The 21217-nt window shown below is 47.4% G+C and overlaps 1 protein-coding gene across 1 annotated transcript in view; it reads left to right on the top strand.

Annotated features, from left to right (window-relative positions):
- The window catches only part of SERPINE2 (serpin family E member 2), a 428055-nt gene that overhangs the window by 350285 nt on the left and 56553 nt on the right, over nt 1-21217 (top strand). The window contains exon 7 of the mRNA XM_078665960.1: nt 15621-15707. Within this exon, the coding sequence (XP_078522086.1) occupies nt 15621-15707 (87 nt within the window). The remainder of the gene's footprint in view (nt 1-15620; nt 15708-21217) is intronic.

Consider the following 21217-nt stretch of genomic DNA (forward strand, 5'->3'; position numbering starts at 1 on the left):
CGCTTCATTGACCCAAATTTTAATACGCTCCTCCCTTTTTAGGTCGAGGACCGTAGGCTGCGCTTGCGCAGTCTCTGAGAGAGATTTAATGTTTTGTAGAATGGGGGCTTGAACCCGCCTCTCTCCCCCATTGGCTGGCTTCCAAAATGGAGGCCAGCCATGCTGATAACCCGGTCCGCCCCCTCTGCAGTCCTTGCACCCATCCCCCGCCCTGGTGAGAAGCGAGACCGGAAGTCCTTGCACCCGTCCCCCGCCCTGGTGCAAAGTGGAGTCTGACAGTCCTTGGACCCGGTGAGAAGCGGAGTCTGGCAGTCCTTGCATCCGTCCCCCGCCCTGGTGAGAAGCGAGACCGGCAGTCCTTGCACCCGTCCCCCGCCCTGGTGCAAAGTGGAGACCGGCAGTCCTTGCACCTGTCCCCCGCCCTGGTGAGAAGCAGAGTCTGGCAGTCCTTGCATCCGTCCCACGCCCTGGTGAGATGCGGAGCCCGGCAGTCCTTGCACCCGTCCCTCGCCCTGGTGAGATGCGGAGCCCGGCAGTCCTTGCACCCGTCCCTCGCCCTGGTGAGATGCGGAGTCCGGCAGTCCTTGCACCCGTCCCTCGCCCTAGTGAGATGTGGAGTCCGGCAGTCCTTGTCGGAGGTTCCAGGGAGCAGCTTTCATTTAAGAGCATGGCCGAAAATCGGGAACCGATGGGCACACATGCCAACATTTCAGAAGAGGTAAGGGGAAGATAAAAAAAAACTGAATCGGAAGAATGCATCCGTCATACTGACTTCTGTTAAAGCAAAGGATATTTCTGGCAGGAGTCAGCCAAAATCAGCCACTTTTCTGCTTTAGAAATCTGGAGTTTCCCACCTGAATGAGGTTTGTTGACAAATATGGACGGTAAGACTTTGGTACACATGTCGGAGCTTTTGTTTTTGACCACGAGCTCCGTGTTTTAAGTGAGCCGGGTCCTGCTGGTACTCAGCACCGGCGGATCTAAAAAGCAGCTGCTAAGACGAGTTCCTATCGGTCTCTCCGTTTTTGCCCTCACCCTCAGGGTGAAAAAAATAAATGTTAATTCTGCAGCAGTGCCGCCCTTCACTGTATATGATGTAATGTCAGAGAGACTGGTTCTCTCACAGTCTCATCATTTCAAAACGGAAGCATGTTCAATGTTCTATACAACGAAGCCAAAGTTGTCTCTTATTTATCTTACACAACTTACAAGCAATGACAAAGCCAATAGTCCTGGCTTGTTGTAGGAGTAATGTTACTTTTGTATTGTATATCTGGAGGCAATGACAGAAGCAGCAAAATACCAGCGGGGTGGGGGGAGGCACCTATGCGCGCATGTTTTTAACCCACGTCCCTAATTGCATCTGCCCAGTTGTTTCAATCCATGTAAAGCTCTGCTGGTGCCCCCAGATGTGCCTCTAATTCAGATATTTCCGCTGAAGTGCAATGCTCTTCTCATTCAGGCAGCGCTGTAGTGTCACCTGCAGAGCATGAGAGGGTTTGAAAGGAATCTAAAATAGTAGGGACTGCTGTCATTAGTAACTGAAAAGGAATGTTATGTTTGTGTCCCTTTTGCGGTAGTCAGAATAAAACAAACCCTGATGGGCCTCTTTCGAGGTGTAGTTCTGGTTTTGTTTTCTGCTGGTCTGAAATGCTGTTTTCAGCCCCTTGGAGCTCTGACACTACTTCTGATTGGGCAGTTTTGTTATAGAAAATTCTGTTCTTGTCTTAGATGTGAACACTCGGAGTTTGGAATTAACTCTTTCTCGCAGACGGAAACATGAATGTGTGTGTGTGTGTGTGTGCGTGTGTGTCTGTGTGAGCGTGCCTGAGCGTGTGTGCATCTGTGTATGTGTACATGCCTGTGTGTGGTTGCCTTTGTATGTGAATGCATGTCTGAGTGTGCCTGTGTGCGCATCCATGTATGTGTGTGCCTGTGTGTGTGTGTGCGTGCCTGTGTGTGCTCGTGTATGTTTGCGCATCTGTGTGGGTGCGTGCCTGGGCGCGTGTGCATCTGTGTGTGCGCGTGCCTGGGCGTGTGTGCATCTCTGTGTATGTACATCTGTGTGCGTGCCTGGTTCTGTGTGCGCATCTGTGTGCATCTCTGTGTGTGTGTGTGTGTGTGTGTGCGCGCGCGCGCGTGCCTGGGCGTGTGTGCGCATCTTTGTATGTGTGTTTGCCTCTGTGTGTGTGTTTGCCTGTGTATGTAAAAGCATTTGTGCGTGAGTGTGTGTGCCTGTGGGTGGGTGTGCGTGCATGCGTGTCCAGGGCAATGCAATCCTTCACTTCTTTCAAGATTAACATAAAAATTCATGTTCTGTTTGTACCACATGTGCCGTTGTCAGAATGAAATGACTGCGGATGTGGCCAAGCCTCGTCTCCGCATGTTTGTGTGTGGGGGGGGGCTCTGTGTGGGTGGGTGTGTGTGTGTGGGGGGTGCTCTGTGTGTGTGTGTGTGTGGATCTGTGTGTGTGTGTGTGTGGGGGGCTCTGTGGGTGGCTCTGTATGTGTGTGGGTGGGTGGCTTTGGGTGTGTGGCTCTGTGTGGGTGTAAATGCAATAGGTCATGCATTTGCGAGCGATTAACCTATTGGCATTGTAAATAACAATGACATTTATTTAACGATTAAGCTATTGGCAATGTAAATTAAGCATGGGCGTATTTTGCGGATTCGCAATCCGCGAATTTGCGGATTTGCGTATTTGCGGATTGCGAAAATCCGCGAATTCTCGCGGATTTGCGTATTTTTGTGGGGGGGTGTGTTCGCACGGGTTTCTGCAAGTTCGCGAGTGTTTTGTACAATTTCGCAAATTGCGAACTTACTTGTCGGGTCGCCAGTTTTGCGAACTTGTTGTTTCTACGTGCCCAGCCTGTTTGCAAGGCTTTCTTCATCACTGCCACCCTCTGTTACCACTGGCACTCTCTTTGGTCACCCATGCCACCCTCTGGCTCACCCATGTTACCCTCTGTGTCATCACAGCACCCTCTGGTTCACCAGTGTACATTATTGAGGCAAAGCAAAGCACTGCCATCCTGTCAACACTGGCACTCTGGTTCACCCATGCCACCCTCTGGCTGGCACACCCATGCCACCCTCGGTGTCATCACAGCACCCTCTGATTGACCAGTGAGTGTACATTATTGAGGCAAAGCAAAGCACACCTGCTTAGTGCTTTACGTTTTGCAAACAACAACACCTGCCCTGCCCCAACTGACATTAATGAAGGCTGGCACCTGCTTGTCTGCTCCCTTTCCTTTTTGTTGCAATGTAAAAAAATTTTAACAGGATGCAATGGCATACTTGTAACTATTCTGTGACTGTCAGAGCAGGGTCACACAATAGTTGCAAGTAGGCAACCGGATTCTGGAGGGCCCCTTCAGGAAGCACTACAGGGAAATGGTTACAAATGATGAGCTCGAACTTTTGCACCTGCTTGTTGGTTTTGCTTTTGCAAAACTCGTTTTTCGGTAATTTCGCCCTATTCGCGAGGCGCGGCGTCGTGCGAAATTGACCGTGGAAGCCGCGAACTCGTGCGAGTTACCACAAGGTTGACTATGGGCGCCGCCATTTTGTTTGCGTGACGTATTTCCGTTTCCGCCCGCTATGTGTAATCTCGCGCGATGAGCGCCTTGCGAATACAAGTTCGCACGAGTTCGCTAGAGAAATCGCTTGCGAACTTACTTACACGCACGTGTTCGGGCGGCCATCTTGTTTTTCATTCATTCCTATGTGTCTGGGCATGGTGTTTCTATCCTCTGTATATCTCTGCCATCCTTTGCTTGTTTTTTTTTTTTTTGATCTATTAAACTTTTTTTCTATCCCTCTTGTTTTCTAGGTCTATATTTTTGTGTTTTAGTCTACTTTTGTTTACTTTTCAACTACTTTTTAAAACTTTTATTTCCTTCTTTTCTACTCTTATTCTTTTTCATTTTATCTCCTTACCTGCCCAGAACATGGTGAAGACAGCAGTCAAGCTGCCCAAGACGGCCGCCGCAGCCCGTGCCCGGCTCCCGTGTGGCCGCTTGAGGGCGGAAATGGTGGTGCCCCGGGAGATCTTCAGTCCTGAGGAGGTGGGCTCACTTGTTTATTATGTGCAGCGCCGTCTCCCCAGGACCATCGCGGCAGGCGGCAGGATCGCTGCCGGTTACACCAACAGCCAGGAGCGACGGAAGCGGTGGGGGCAGGTGTGCCGGGCCCTTTTTAACATCACGGGGGTCCAGCGCACCTATAATCAGGTGACCCACCGCTGGACCGACATCCTGGACCGGGAGCACGACCTGCTCGACCTGCTGGGAGTGGAGGTCCCCGGGCTTGGTGAGTAGTAGTAGCAATTTTTTCATCACTCGTCACTACTCTGTTTTTTCTCCTGCTCTGTGTGTTATATAATATTGCAAATGTTTGCTTTAACTTTTTTACAAAGAGCAATAATGCTGCTGATTACATTGATAGGAGAGGTAAATTAATATTTCAAAATCTTCTGTGCATTTCAGGTGCACTGCTCTCCTTCTCTGTGGCGGTGCCACTGCTTATTTGTTTTCTATTATGTGTTCATTTATTTGGGCTGAGTAATGTATGAGTGTACTTTACAGAACTGCGTAATGCTAGACACAAAGGGGCAGATTTACAAGCCCCTTGCGCCACGTTTACGCTGCCTTACCTGACGCACAGCGACGTAAACGTGGCGCATCCCTGCGAGTCATGTACGACGTGATGCATCTAGGGAGATGCGCCACGTTAAGACCTGGGCCTGCGCCACAATGGGAGCGTTCCCACGCAGGGGGAGGGGGGCGGGTGGCGGTCAGGCAGATGTGTGCCTCGCAAAAGTGCCTGCGTGAAATCTACAAGATTTAACGCAGGCACTTCCGCGACGCTGCTACGTCAATTCTTTATGCCTGCTTGCTTGAAGCAGGCGTAAGGACTGATGCGGTATGTTGAGTATTGGGCAGCCCTGAGCATTGCTAGAGTTGCATCGCGCCTGCGATGCGACTGTAGAGATGCACCCCTCTTTCGTCACGAGATGCGTCACGCATCTGCCTACCCTTGCGCCAGGGTTTGCCGCATTGTAATTGCAGCGCATCTGCCGTGACGCAAGGTTAGTTTTGCGTTACGCATTTGTTCTGGTGCACATCTGGAGGTGTCCAGCTCAGAACTCGTAAGTATGCCCCCAAGGGTCAGATTAGCAATTACCTGCGCATCCCTGCAAAGTGTGAGGCACGCCAGCACCACCCATGGTGCGCCGTATTTTCAATGCGGCACGCCATGGTGCCAAAACGTCACCGAAGCGTTACGCATCGGTGCCGTAAAGGCAGCTCATTGATGGAGTTGCGTTGCAACGATGGCGCAGCTCCAGCAATGCTGCGTCAAGCCGTAAGTCTGCTTCATGCAGGCACAGGGTTTCAGTGACGGATCATTGTCCTAAATGACTGATTGAAATTTTATCTATTCCCCATAGCCACTTTTAGCATGCGTTCCTGCGCAGGAACGCCCTCCCTTGCGCTGGAACGCTCCCTTATGGCGCAGGGCTTTAGAATGGGATGCATCTCCCATATGCGTCACGTTGTTAATATACGCCACACCATGGCGCCTCTCTTGTTGTGGCGCTGCGTCACAAAAGTGACGCAAGAACGGAGTAAAAGAGCTGCAAAAGGGCTTGTAAATCTGCCCCTAGAGTAGAGGGTCAGGTGCAGTCCTTCCTTTGTAGCCCTCTTTTTGGCTGAAATAGTTGGTTCTTGTTCTTTCTAAATGTTTGATTTGGTTGACAAGGACATCGACACGCAGCAATCATCAATTTTTTCTGTTCTTTCTTTCATGTTGTACGTCAGGTCCGCCCTGGGGCAAGTGGATAGAAACAGTGGATGCAGTGGTTCCAAAGGAGGAGGATGCAGGCCAGGGCGGCGAGTGCTCCTTTGCTGGCCCCAGTAAGTTTTCATTTAAATATAGAGGACCTATTGTTGTCCAAGCGTTCCTAATTTAATTTTTTCGAAACAGTGTTTAGATAGGAGCAAAATCAATAATACTACTGTTGCAGGGACAAATCTCCACAAACCAAACTATGGACACGAAAGACCAGAGTCATAATATTTCAGAGTGGTGTGTTTGGCACACTGTATAAACCTGGTAGTGTCAGCGGCACGGACTCCTCCTTGCAAAAATTACAAAACCTTTCGCTCAGTCACTCTAGTCTGGAGGACCAAAAAACCACAGAGTCTATTCAAGTTTAAAAGCTTCATTAAAAGTAAACACATATATTAAAATAAAGTTAGCTGGAAAAGGAAAAGTGCTTGCTGCTGAGTTGATGAGTAATGGAAGTTGGAACACATTTCTTGTGGTCGAGCCGAGCTTTCACCTGGTTTAGTTGATGTTGCTCTTGTCCGTAGAAGTCCAGCGTCTGCCTGTTCAGAGAAAAATGGTGTGTTAAAATTAAGCAAGCATTCATCAATTGTGACAAAGAAAAGCAGCAAGACAACAGCCTTCCCTGGAAGGAGGGACATTTTTACTTTAGACTAGAGTAGACAGTCAATTAATTTTTCTGTTTTCAAATTTCTTCCTTCCTAAACCAAATACTAGTGAGTGGTGTAATCTAACAGTCTTAAATATATTTTTTAGGTGGAACATCTGGTGGCGGGGCCAGCTCGGACGTGATCGTGATCGACTCCGAGTCTGAGGACTACTCTGTGGAGGATGCGGCGCCAGAGGACAATCAGACTGTGAGGAAGCAGGCAGTGGTGGTGGAGAGTACAGGTAAGCTGGATCATGGTACTATATGACTCTTAGATAGCATATGATGTGTATCCAGTGCTGGCCCAGTGACAAATTACAATATGGTAATTACAGCAGGCTGGGACCGACAGACAGATAGAGGCAGAGAGAGAAGAAGACAGAAGGAGAGAGAGAGAGAGAGGGAGGGAGCCAGAGGGAGGGTGAGGGAGGGAGAGAGAGAGAGACCGCGAGGTAGAGGGAGACACAGGGAGACAGAAAGATGGAGACAGAGAGAGAGAGAGAGAGAGGGAGGGAAACAGACATATCGCCTGGGCCTGGTGCAGATGATACGGTTGCTGGTGTGGTTAACAGCTCAGAGGAAAAGTCACTCACTTCTGCCAGATCTCTTTCATATGAAAGAGCACCAAACCATAAGCGCCCCACCTTGCCCCTCCATGCAGACGCCCATGATACTGGCCTGAATAGATTTGTACTGCGCTGGCTAGTTGCTAGTTGTACTGTGACACAACTTCCTGCTGAATCATTTTGTGTTAATCATATTTTTAAAGAGCATTCGTTACAGATTGTCTTTCTTTCTTCTATAGTTGGTAATACTAAAACTGCAAAACCGAGCAGGAGTATGCTGGCTGTACTGGCCCGGCAACGGAGGCTGGATGCCACTGTTGCGCAATATCGCCGGCTGGTGGAAATGGAGGGGGACGACACGCACTCAAGTGCATCAAATGTTACATCTACTGCATCCTCCGCCGTGACCCCACGTTCTGCCGGTAAGCGCAGTGCTCCAGCCAACCAGAGCCGTGCTGGAAGACGCCACCGCCGAGCAGCAAAGGCTGCACCTCCTCACAGTACTGTAAAGGCACGCTTGCGCCGTGCACTCCGCAGAGTGTCCAACCTGGAGGCGGAGGTTAAGAAATGGGAGGAGTACAAAAAGGTGATGGAGGGCCTCCGCTTAGATCACGCCATGCTCCGGGAGGAGTACGATGCCCTGGCCCTAAGGCATGATGCCCTGGAGGCCAAAGTGAACAACCTGCATCCGTAGAGTGTCCCTTGCCCCTTTTTTAGAGACTTTTGGGGGGTGGGAATTGGGAGTTGGGTTTTTTGGGGACTTTTGATGGACTATTTATTTGTTGGGGTTAGGGAGGGTCTTGCGGGAGATTATTTTGTTAGGGATATAAATATACTTTTTCAAACTTTATCTGAGCATACCTGTTTTTTACTACTTTTGAGCCTGGTGGGTGGTGGTTTTGCAGTAAGTTCGTTTTACTGAACACTGTTATCGTGTTGGTTCACGTGTAATAGGCCAAATGTTTTCCAAAGTAAATGCCTGTCACAGAGTTTGTTAATTCAAGAGCCCTAGGACTTTACTGCGAGTACCACTGACACTCTCTCGCCTCTCCGAACACTCCATTATACTACCTCCCATCCAAACGCTTATCTTACCTGTAATTTGTGTTTGAGGGCTGGCTCCACCTGGAATTCAGTGTCCTAAGGCGTTCTGCAGCAGGGCCCCAACTGGAGTTTCCCGGCGTGGATTTTCTGCAAAACAAAAGCAATCAACATTAGAAATGTGGCAGCGGTGCTCACACAACCCAAAAACCTAGAAGCCCCACAGACAGCACCCCTGAGACAGGCAAGCGAGCAATAATAACGCCTAAACGTTCACGTGTAATAGGCCAAATGTTTTCCAAAGTAAATGCCTGTCACAGAATTTGTTAATTCAAGAGCCCTAGGACTTTACTGCGAGTACCACTGACATTCTCTCGCCTCTCCGAACACTCCATTATACTACCTCCCATCCAAACGCTTCTCTTACCTGTAATTTGTGTTTGAGGGCTGGCTCCACCTGGAATTCACAGTGTCCTAAGGCGTTCTGCAGCAGGGCCCCAACTGGAGTTTCCCGGCGTGGATTTTCTGCGAAACAAAAGCAATCCACATTAGAAATGTGGCAGCGGTGCTCACACAACCCAAAAACCTAGAAGCCCCATAGACAGCACCCCTGAGACAGGCAAGCGAGCAATAATAACGCCTAAACGTTCACGTGTAATAGGCCAAATGTTTTCCAAAGTAAATGCCTGTCACAGAGTTTGTTAATTCAAGAGCCCTAGGACTTTACTGCGAGTACCACTGTCACTCTCTCGCCTCTCCGAACACTCCATTATACTACCTCCCATCCAAACGCTTATCTTACCTGTAATTTGTGTTTGAGGGCTGGCTCCACCTGGAATTCACAGTGTCCTAAGGCGTTAGGGGACTCGTCAACGTAAGTTTCTTCATTGTGCAGAATCCAGGCATCAGCATTATGGGTAATGGATAGGGTGAGTCTGGAGGAGGAGGACTCAGGATAGACGACCAGGACTGAGTTCTTGTCAACTAACTGTTGTTAACCTGAGGAATGCTGCGGCATCAAAATCAAGACCGTTCTGTTGATGGGCTTGTTGTTTTATTGGTTGATTACAGTTTTGTTGGGAATGTGATGAAGCACTTGCTAAAGAAAGACAGACACACAGGAATAAAAGTGAATAAGGAGGACTAAATTTAAAATTAATGAATGATTGACTCATTTTCAGAACTCGCTGTCAGGGAAGCAGAACTCGTCCTCATACTCTGCTAAATCATCAGTCGGGGTTACTTCTAGTAACTGAGGAGAACTTTCCTCAGGTAGGTCGGTGTCCTCTTCTTCCTGCGTGGATTCTCGTACTCTGTAATCTGGTGGTATGAAGTGCTGGTTCATCTTTATCAAGGTGAGCCGCTCCACATTTGCGGGCAAGAGGCGGGACGTTTTGGAAGTCACAATGCCACCAGCAGAACTAAAAACACGTTCTGAGGACACGCTTGCGAGGGGGCAAGACAAGTAATTGATAGCCAGGTTGGTGAGCTCTCGCCATATTTTTCTTTTCCCATGCCAATACGCCAATGGATCCTCAGTAATATTGACCTCTGTTGAGTCATCCAGATAGGCCTGCACCATTGAAAGAATGTCCTCCCGGATTCCTGTACTTTGCACTTCTGTGTCCTTTCTAGGACAAGGAAACCCTAGCTGAGTTAGCCAACCCGCTTCAGACATATCGCCTGGGCCTGGTGCAGATGATACGGTTGCTGGTGTGGTTAACGGCTCAGAGGAAAAGACACTCACTTCTGCCACAGGCACAGATGCAGAAGTGCTTTTTTGGGATGCCTGATGGCCTGCTGATTCACTAGTAGTACTGTCTTCTCCTACAGTTTCCTTCCGCTCTCTTTCAAAACGAATGGCTGACTGAGCTAGCCAACCTTTGTACTCTGTAACATCCGATGTTTCAAAAGGAATTATTACTTTGCCAAACAATGGCTTTTTGTAACGTGGATCCAGAATAGTAGCACAAATGTAGTGCTGTTGTTTCTTGATATTTACAAGCCGTTCATTGCTAACTAGGCGTTGTAATAATCTCTGCGCCAACTCATGTGCTTCGTTCTTTCCAACGTCCTTTAATTGTGAAGACACCACCTTGACTTGGTGCTCGAGCTTCAGCAACAATGGGATAGCTTTGCTCAAAGAACAGTCCTCCCTGCTGACGTCACGCGTGAAGACCTCAAAAGGACGAAGCATGTCTGTCAGGCTTTTAACTAGCTGCCATTGCTCCACCGCTAGCATCATTTCTGTGGTATCACCACCCAGGTTGTAGAAATACTCATTGACTACTGGAAACAGCTCATGCAGACGCTCAAGCATGTAGAAGGTTGAGTTCCAACGTGTTGCCACCTCCTGGATAAGTGCTTTCACTGGCATTCTACGTTCATTTTGCTTGCGCCTCAGCTCCTTCCGGGCCTTAAAAGAATGGTTGAAATGTGTGCATATTCTTCTGCAGATGGTCAGTGTTTTGTCGACTGCACGTTCTTTTTTTCAAAAAATTTTGCACAACAAGGTTGATACAGTGCGCCAAACACGGCACTCTGAAATAGAAACCGTCCTCCATGGCCCTAACTACATTGCTGCCATTATCTGTAGAAACATAACCAACCTTGCAATGTCTTGGGGGCAGCCATTGCGAGACCTTTTTGTTAAAGTCAGCCAAAATGTTGACTGCAGTATGACTTTTCTCCATGCCAAACATGGCTAATGTTGCATGTTTACGAGCACCCTTAAAAATCTCGACCAAGTCACCACCTGCATTTATCTGTTTTATGACTCCTGAAAAAGAGACCCAGTGTGCAGTGATGCACATGTAATCAAGGGCTTGGCAACTGGTCCACATGTCTGTTGTCAGGTGTATAGTGTGAACAGCACTCTTCTGCAAAGCTGCCCCCACCAACTCAAGCACCTCTTTATGTAGTGCTGGAACAGCAACCCTGGCAAAATAGAACCGGCTAGGAACCTTCCATTTAGGGGCCAGTGTTGCCACGAGTTCAAGGAAACCCACACCTTCGACAAACGAAAAAGGGAGAAGGTCCACCGCTAGCATTTTAGCCAGCTTAGTGTTATACAGGCGTACAGTTGGGTGGTTGCGTTGAAATTGCACATCTGAGGAGAACATGCCTGAAATGGTGCGCTGGACAAATTTACGGGATGATGCTGATGCCTTCTTCGACCCACTTCTGATCAGTGTTGACATTTTCCGCATTGGTGTGTCTCCCAGACTCTCAGTGTGCCTCCTATGTGTTCCGGAGGGTGTGGTGCTGCCAGGGGTACTGGGTGCAACCGGACACATGTCTGACGCTTCTTCTACCTCCCCGTCATCTTCAGATGAAACACCTAGTATGGGTATATTTTGGCCACTTGCCCTTTGGGATCGCTTTCCCTTGACGTTTGCTAGGTGCGGAAACCATTCGACAGCGTGCTTTCTTTCAAGATGACCTATCTGGCCTCCGGTTCCATAGTTGGTACCAGTCTTACCACGGCTAACGCTAGTCTTACAAATGCAACAAACGGCTATGTTATCATACTTTTCATGGACACTAAAAAAGTTCCAAACTGGGGACTGGAAACTTCTGGTTTTGCCGCACGAGGTGATACTGCTGCCAATGCCAGATGAAGCAGTGGTGGATGAGCCTTGCAGACATCTACTGGGTTGTGCAATTATTGCAGCAACCTTACTTGAGGGAGTCGAGCTGGATGGAGTCCCCTTCTGGGGAGAAAATATGGGAGCTGTAGGTTTTGTTGAACTTGTTGTACTACTTGACTGCGTTGGTGGTGCTACCAGTGCCACGTCGCCAGGGTCACGCTCAGCATGACGTCGGGATAGGGTATAAATGTCTGTCTGCTGCATGGCCGGTGTGGCTGGAATGACGTGTGTGATCACTAGGTCATTGCTGTCATCCTGTTCATCAACATCAGAATGAACCACTTCATCAAGTCCGACGTTCGGATCCATAAGTATGAGCTTTCCGGGGCCCTTCCTTTTAACATTTGATACCTTTCGCAGCTCATGGTGTGCCTCCCTCTCAGACGTCGGAGATGGTTGCCAATCTAGATCCAGATCATCATCTGATGGAGCGGGGCTTGAAGAGGAACTTCTACACACCCTCCTTGATCTTTTCCTTGCTGGGGAGCTGGGAGAAAATGAATCATCAGGAGGAGTGGCTTCGTCTTCCTGACATGATACCCCGGCTCCAAAGTCAATTTCCTCCTGTGCCCCTACTTCTGGAAGAACAACCATTGTGGGCACTTGCACCGCTCCATGCGCCGCTACATGGGCATCTTCACTGACCTCTACTTGCAAGTCTCCATGGACCTCTCCTTCTCGGTCTTCTCCTTCTCGGTCTTCTCCTTCTCGGCCTTCTCCTTCTCGGCCTTCTCCTTCTCGGCCTTCTCCTTCTCTGCCTTCTCCTTCTCCTTCTCGGCCTTCTCCTTCTCCTTCTCGGCCTTCTCCTTCTCGGCCAGCTCCTTCTCGGCCTTCTCCTTCTCGGCCAGCTCCTTCTCGGCCAGCTCCTTCTCGGCCAGCTCCTTCTCGGCCAGCTCCTTCTCGGCCAGCTCCTTCTCGGCCAGCTCCTTCTCGGCCTTCTCCTTCTCGGCCTTCTCCTTCTCGGCCTTCTCCTTCTCGGCCTTCTCCTTCTCGGCCAGCTCCTTCTCGGCCTTCTCCTTCTCGGCCAGCTCCTTCTCGGCCAGCTCCTTCTCGGCCAGCTCCTTCTCGGCCAGCTCCTTCTCGGCCAGCTCCTTCTCGGCCAGCTCCTTCTCGGCCAGCTCCTTCTCGGCCAGCTCCTTCTCGGCCAGCTCCTTCTCGGCCTTCGCCTTCTCCTTCTCGGCCTTCTCCTTCTCGGCCTTCTCCTTCTCGGCCTTCGCCTTCTCCTTCTCGGCCTTCTCCTTCTCGGCCAGCTCCTTCTCGGCCAGCTCCTTCTCGGACAGCTCCTTGCGCATGTTCTTCTGCTTGTACTAGTAGCCCATGCAGTTGTTGTTGCGGCTTTGGTTGTTGAATAGTACTTGTGAGATGAGTTACAACCTGTGTTGATGGTGTGCTGCTACTTTCTTGCGATGAACCAACATCACTGGTCGTTGGTGATTCAACAACTAAACAGGCTACCTGTGCAGCACTCATGGTGGGCATTTGTTTTTTTTGTTGTTTTTCCCCAAAAAATTTATTGGTTGAGCCACCAGTCTCCTTGGTAAGTGGTGCCACTTGCTTCTTCTTCTCCTTAGTAGAGACATCTTTCTTGCAAGAGGACCTACGGGCACCTCTTTTTGGAGCCATCTTCTTCAGATGTCGGAACAGGCCGCAGCAGGACTTCTTCCTGGCACTGATGCTAAACGATGTTGCAGAGTTTTGTGCACCTAAAAGCAAACTAAGACAGAGGAACATCAGTAAATATATGTTGCTTGTGTAGCGCTTCAATAAACAGTTTGCAAGTAGGCATTTATGAATACACACGTGCACAGTGCACACCACACAATATGGAAATTTCAAAATTAGGATTTGCTAAATTTTTGGGAAACAGGAATTTAACATTGATCCAAGAGAGCACACACAGAGAGGGTTGTACTTTCATGTACCCCTGACTCCGCCTGGGCACAATGGGTGAAAGCAAGGCACAATGGGTGCAGGCCTATGTCTCAAAGCTCACTGCCTGCCTTCAAAATGGCCGCTTGACCCCCATCCACATGGCCAGGACCATGCCTCAAAATGGCCACCACCAACATAGCCAGCCCCCAACCCCTACTCCAAAAAGTCAAAAAAACACAACACAAATCAAATCACCACAATCCAATGCCATCCATCAAGTTTCAGAAGGCTTATGCTGCCTGCTGGTGGTTTTCCGGTGCAAAATTGCAATTTTTACAATTTCGTGAGTGCGAGATTGTTGTTTCACGGCGCAAACATGGCGAAAAACCAGCAAAATCCGCGAACAGACAGATTCTGGGCCCCCTGGGCATAATGGATGACATCAGAGCACACTGGGTGCAGGCCTATGGCACAAAGCACACAAACTGGCTTAAAAATGGCCCCTAGACCCCCACCCACACGGGACCAGGCAATAAAATGGCCCCCACCCACATAGCAAGCCCCCAACACCACCTCAAAAAGTCGTAAAACACACAAAAATCACCACAATCCAATGCCATCCATTCCCTGGCCAGAATCATGTTAAAAAAAAAATCAACAAAACAGTTAACTAAGCCTGGTGGTTTTCAATTCATGTGCAGAATTGTAATTTTTACAATTTCGCGAGTGCGAGATTGTTGCTGCGCGGGACACGAGCAGTGCGAACACAAGCAAAAACATCCTCAGCTCGCGAACTTGCAGATTTTCCCCCCAAAAAAGTCGAGAAAAAAACAAAAAAGCAACACACACAAAAATCACCACAAACAAACATCAACTTACTTCTTTGTCAAATCAAATTTCGAATCCAAAAGTAATCCAAAAGGCCTCAAATCCAAATATCCAGCAGCAACCACAAAAAGTAATCCTTCCCAGTCAAGATCGAAATCAAAGTGGCCAGGAAATGGAATAAGCAATGGGAGGAGCTTGCTGGACAGGAACAGGAAGTTGGAGAATGGGGCACTTCCTTCACCCACCCCTATGGGAGGAGCTTGCTGAACAGGAAGTTGGAGACTGGGCCACTTCCTTTACCCCTCCCCTTGTAATTTTTGTACTTTCGCGAGTGCGAGATTGTTGCTGCCCGCGCCGGGGACCGCGAGCAGTGCGAACACAAGCAAAAAATCCGCTTTGCGCGGATTTGCGTATTCTCGCCACATCCGCGAGAGTTCGCGGATTCTCCGAAAATACGAAAAATCCGCGAGCGTAACGGATTTTACGCCCATGCTTAATGTAAATGACAATGCCATTTATTTAAGATTTAAAAAAAAAAAAAATGTCATGAGCAATGCCAATAGCTCTACCTTTAATAATGCCGAGGCCATTGCATTGTAAATGCGTGTTGTGTTAAAGCAACCTTCTGCACTGTATCCCAATAAACCCTTTTAAAAAATATGTGCCTGTAATGGACGCTGGTAGGTTATCCAAACCCAGTGTTCCCTTTTCGTCCTGCTTTTTTTATAGTCCTGCGTTGTTAATCCGAGAAGGAAAACTATAAGTACCCGGATGCAAGATAAAAACCTAGCACTGCATGATCTAGTCACGTCTGATTTATGACAACTTGAGAATGCTAAATTGCAATGACGCATTGACTGATGAATATGGGCAGATCACCATGAGTGCCACTTACAACAACTAAAAACTGAGGAGGTGACCTTAATCCTGTGTGTGCCTGCACGTGTGTAGCATAAGCTCTTGCGGAGGAGCCAAGTCTGTCACTAGCCAGACCCAAAAGATGTTTCTTTTCAGTGAAGCCTTTAAAAAGGTGATCGTGGTACTCGGACAGTGAACTTGGGACTCAATACCTGCATGCCTGCATCTGTAAAAGAACTGCACTTATAAACCAGTGTCTTGTTGTACCTCTTTTTTGTATTTATGTATATATATTTTTTAAATTAGGAACAGAAAACCTCCATGTGTCCGAGGTACTTCAGAAAGCAAAAATTGAAGTGAATGAAGATGGAACGAAAGCTTCTGCAGCAACAGGTGCGTGTTTGTCTTTTTGTTTTAAGAAGCTTCATTTTGTTAAATTGATTTCTTTTTTACGCTGTGATTATAAAAAATATAAATTGTTGCTTTTGCTTATTATTTTTTCTTCAATTCGCAATTGGAGATTAATTTGGGAGTATGGCTTACTCATTTCATTTTTTTCGGCGGAATGGAGATTGAGGAACAGTTATCACATATGGTTTTTGGAGACTAGGTTGTATAGAAAGCTAGGCAATGTGGAAAATGTGGACTGGAATACATGGATTTTGAATTATTTTATAAAATGAAGAGGGTTTTTCCACTTGGTCGAGTATTGGCCTGCAGGGTGTTGAGAAGGAACAGTTGTTAACTTAAGGATGACTAAGGATGTCACGATGGGGGTGTTTCGCTGGTTTGTCTGAGGTGTTATGACATTACTGTAGCTCAAGTAGTGATTCTCCTCTGATCTAGGTACAGTACTGAAATGCACAAGACCCCTTCTTGGTCATAGAACCCAACTTGGTTTCTTCTTTGATCCTAAACCGTATGTTGTACCATCACTGTTCATCTTTATTTATGACCTCCAATTGACTGCTTAGCGAGTTCCAATTGACTTTCTGCACATATGTAGGCAACTCCCAGATCCTTTCCAGTTTCCAAGTAGAGGATTCTGAAGCATTTAAACTAACACATCTTGCATGCGATGCTGTCTATGACTGGGTAGATAATTACTTCTGAAAGCTTAATCTGTAAAAGAAGTTCATCATCCTAACGAAACGGGTAAACATGTTGGTTTGCTCAACATGGGCTGAAACGCTGGACACTTGCTGTTGAGTATAGATCGTTCTGAATGTGGGCGTTGTTTGACTTGTAGATCTGACACAGCAGGTGGCAAACGCAAAAAAAAATGCATATTCCTTATAAGATTTTTTTTTCTTCTTTTTATTCTTCCCTCAGCATTTAATGGCTGTTGATGTATTCCATCTATCCCGGATCGACTTTAGTATATCATTGCCAGACTTAAATATATTCAGTATATTTCGATTAAAAAGAAATTAGACCATTCATCTGATTCATTTCATTAGATGAATTGGCTTCCTGTAAATAAAAAAAGAATGGTTTACAAAACAAGATGTATGATGCACTGCAACTATTATCAGAAAGCTGTTCTCAAGAACACATCCCCTTGAGAAAAATCTACTACCCGCTACTAAAGTGTTTTTATTTCCCAAAATTGAGATGTAATGTGGCAGAAGAGCCTTCGGAGTTTAAAGGGCATTGCTATGGAAATCTGTTCCTTTAAGCATTGATATTCACCAGAGTTTTCCAAAGATGGTTAGACCCCGGCTTTTCTCTATGTCGATTGTAGTTCTGACTACTTGAAACCAGCTCATGTGTATCATTTGTAACACTGTGTAGAACACCAAGAAACCCTTAAAGAATGTAGCACTTTAAAATAGCCATAAATTAATAGTTAACATACACCTGCCTTACTTTTTCAGGATCTGCAATGGCGTGAGGGTGAAGACTGGATGCGCGGGTTTCCTCAGGAGTGTTCATTACCTACAGAGCTGGGAGGGGTTGTTGATTACTGCGCCTTGTATACATAGCCGGAGCTAGCTGAAGTTCTAGCCTGGTTTTGGTCAGCTAGTGGAGTGGTCGTAACATTCTGGTGCATGTTCTCTCTTCCTAACTACTTTGATTGGTATAGTAGCAGAGTCTAGTACAAATTACTGGTACTGTTAATCTGCCTCTCAGTTTAAACATAAAGGGGGTTTCAGTCATCTAGGGGTGATAATCTTCTTGCCGGTGGACCATCATTTTAGCTTATGCAGTAGCAGGGCTTTTAAGTGGGCCGGGTCTCATCAGTGCTGAGCACTGGCAGTTTTTTAAAGGGGGCTTCGAAACGTGTGTCTATTGGGCTCTGTTTTGTGCCCTGGGACAGGCGGTCCATTTTTTTTTCGGACTGCTGTGACTGCAGGCACATCGATTTGTGCATGCTCACTTCTCACTAGTGGAGAAGTTACGGCATGAAGTCATGCCAGGTGAGCGTTGCAGGAGAACGGAAATCCTTTAACCCCTTTGCCGCGGCGTGAATTTCGCCGCGGGGTGGTGGGGCTAGGGGGTGAGCGCGGGCTCCATTGCTCGTTACCGAATCACGCCACCCGTGACTCATTAACCCCTTGCCTGATTATGACGGAACCACTCCGTCATGAGTCATGGGCGGCGTGTGCTTATGATGGCGTGGTTGCGTCACAGCCCCGCCCGCTCATTAATTCGCCCGAACAGGCGGAGAATTAATGCTGCGTGGGCGGAGCGGCAGCCGCATGACGGAACCACGCCGTCATGAGCACACGCCGCCCATGACTCATGACGGAGTGGTTCTGTCATAATAAGGCAAGGGGTTAAAGAGTCATTTTCTCTCTGGATTTCCCTTCTTTTTTTGAATCTCAGGAGCAGCAACATTGTCGTGGCGTCACCAGCGCTTAAAATGGAAACTTTTTCAATATTGCATACAAGCCATAGTTGCTGCTTATTTATCTCATGGAACTAACAATCGTTGACAAAGCCAATAGTACTTACTTGTAGGTGTAGGTATGATGCTACTTGTTGCATCACATATCTGGATGCAATGATAGAAACAGCAAAATACAAGTCAGGCGGCACACTAAGCTAAGCACAGATTTGTAGTTTAGCTGTTTTAAGCCATGCCCTTACTTACATCGAAAAAAGAAAGAAACAATTACAGGAGTAAACCCGTTAACCCAGGTGAGACAGGGTAAAGTTTTTTTATCATACAACAATGTCTCAGCTGAAAATCAATGACCAGGGCAATCAAAACCGTGAGATAAATCCCATAGGGTAGGGGAACAAAGGAAGAGAGACCACACAGGAGAAGGTAGGGTGAAGGAGTTATTATTTGTAAGTAGTTATGACCGCACTAAAGTACAATTAAATATACAGTGACCATAATACACAAGTGAGCACTGGGCTGCTAGTGATGGTGGGCGGTGCAGTCACAGAAGCGTGAGAAATAACAGCGTGAACGGCGCAAGGTGTAAGGAAAGTTACAAAAGTGGTCAAAAATACAAGATAAATATATACAATATGGTCTGTAGAATTCTGTGTAAATTAATTGACCACAACAGTGCCAAAGTTCTGTGCTGGGTAGTCAATGGCGTTTCAAACTGATTGATTTCAAGTCATCCTCAGGACAATGGTCACAAATTTCAGAATTAGTGCTGGGAGGCAATTGCAAGCATGAGTGCGAAATGGGTCACTCGGGCTGTCTTATTGGGCCAGAGGGGGCGAGACGTCACGAAGAATTAAATCCAGCAACAATGGGCCAAGAAGAAGTAAATCCAGAGCCTGATAGGAGGAACCGTGTGAGGAGTAGGCGAGCTGCCGGTCCGAGTCTACTAGTCTACTCGCCTACTCGCCCCCTCTGGCCCAATAAGACAGCCAGAGTGACCCATTTTGCACTCACACTTGCAATTGCCTTGATCCTCCCAGCACTAATTCTGAAATTCGTGACCATTATCCTAATGATGACCTGAAATCAATTAGGTTGAAACGCCATCGACTACCCAGCATAGAACTTTGGCGCTGTTGTGGTCAATTAATTTACACTGAAATCTATTGACCATATTGTATATATTTATCTTGTATTTTTTACCACTTTTGTAACTTTCCTTACGCCTTGCGCCGTTCATGCTGTTATTTCCCACCCTTGTGTCACTGCGCCGCCCACCAAGACTACCACGTCCAGTGCTCACTTGTGTGTTATGGTCACTGTATATTGAATTGTAATGTAGTTCTGTCATAACTACTTACAAATAATAACTCCTTCACCCTACCTTGTCCAGTGTGGTCTGCCTTCCTTTGTTCCCCTACTCTATGTGATTTATCTCACTGTTTTGATTGCCCTTAATTACAATGGCCACGCCCCTTTGAAAGACCCCTCCTCATGCCCCCAGTTTTTTCATCCCACTTAAAGCCCTGTGCGGTAGGTTCACAGGCTGATGGATATGTACGTACCTTTTTTCATTTTCTATTTGAAAAAGTCTCGAAAGGCGCATTTAACCAGTGGGACTGTGTGGATGTCAAGCCTGTTGGTACCTGTTTCTGGAAAGAGTTGACTGTCCTCTGCGTGATGCGTCACAGGGCATTGGGCGAGACGGAGTAGCAGCTGCGCACATGAGTGGTGGTCCGGGCAGAAGGGGTAAGTCATGCAGTGCAGTTGAGCCACACTGCTGTCTCGAGCGCCTCCACTGGATCCCACAGTCGCTTCACTCTGAGTTCGGCCACTTTGTAGCAGGGCTTACGTTATGTTGGGATCAAAATTATCTTAACGGGCCACACTTACCAGTGACCCATATATTACTAAGGACAAATAGTAATTCAGTCGGCAATGGAGAAGGTTCAATCGTTTATTCAATAAACAGAGACCCTGACATGGGAGCCCCAGTCTACACAACCTCGGAGGTGCGCAGAGGAGACTGCCAGCATATTCAAAGTACAGAGCATATATACGTTTCATACATTTAAGATGACCCCTTACAAGGAAAAACACAGTTTGTCAGTGGGCCAAGAGGAATACCCATATATGGCACAATTGATTGTTAGTATCCTGAGCCTAGACTATTCCGGGGGCAGGTCAGCCGGTTGCCTCCTAGTCTACTAGTCTATCTCGAGCCGGGGAGGACAGGAACAGCCTTTGTGAGAATGTGCGCATCCCGCAAGGAAGGCAGGTGCGACCTTGAGTTTCCCCTGAGCTACCAGTTAACAGACACTGTACGCAATTTGGCTGACGTCTAGGTTTCGGGTAAAAGGCATGATCAAGTGCTTTTGAGGAAACAGCCTTGATTGACCGAAGAAACGAAACAAGATGGTTTCAGCCGTGCCCAGGATTACTAACTTGTAGAGAGTGAATTCTAGGTTGCTAAATGAATACATTTTATGCGAATTAGTCGATTATAGGTTTTCAGACTGATATTGGGCACATTAGGCCAATAATACATGTTTATATAAAATTCGATCCCTACAGACGGCCCTTTTGGCCTAATATGGCCAATACACATACTCTTATTCTACAAAAATCCCCTCATCTATTTGCATGAGGTCAGACACCTCTTTTTGGATCATCTGAGTCACTACCTTATTTTGTCGGGAAAATTGCAACGCAGACGTGATCCTAGCAGCACAAAAGGAACAGCAGGCAGGGCCACATTGGAGACACAAACAGCAAGTAAATATCACCCCAAAGGCTCCTGCCAGTACCAAAAATATCTTCCAACCCCAAGTAGCTAAAAGACCCCAAAACCACTACTGAGGGACCAGGTACCATTTTTCCACGTGAGCCTCACTAGCTAATCGATGTAGTTTCTGTATGGCCAGGTGAATAGTAGGGGCTGAATCTGGAATAAACACACAGCAAGAGCTGCCAATCACAAGACAGGCTCCTCCCCTATCTGCCAAGATGACGTCAAGAACCATCCGGTTCTGGAGCGAAACCAGCCTTGTCACAG

The sequence above is a fragment of the Lissotriton helveticus genome, chromosome 11 (genome assembly GCF_964261635.1).
Source record: "Lissotriton helveticus chromosome 11, aLisHel1.1, whole genome shotgun sequence".
NCBI classification, from domain to species: Eukaryota; Metazoa; Chordata; class Amphibia; order Caudata; family Salamandridae; genus Lissotriton; species Lissotriton helveticus.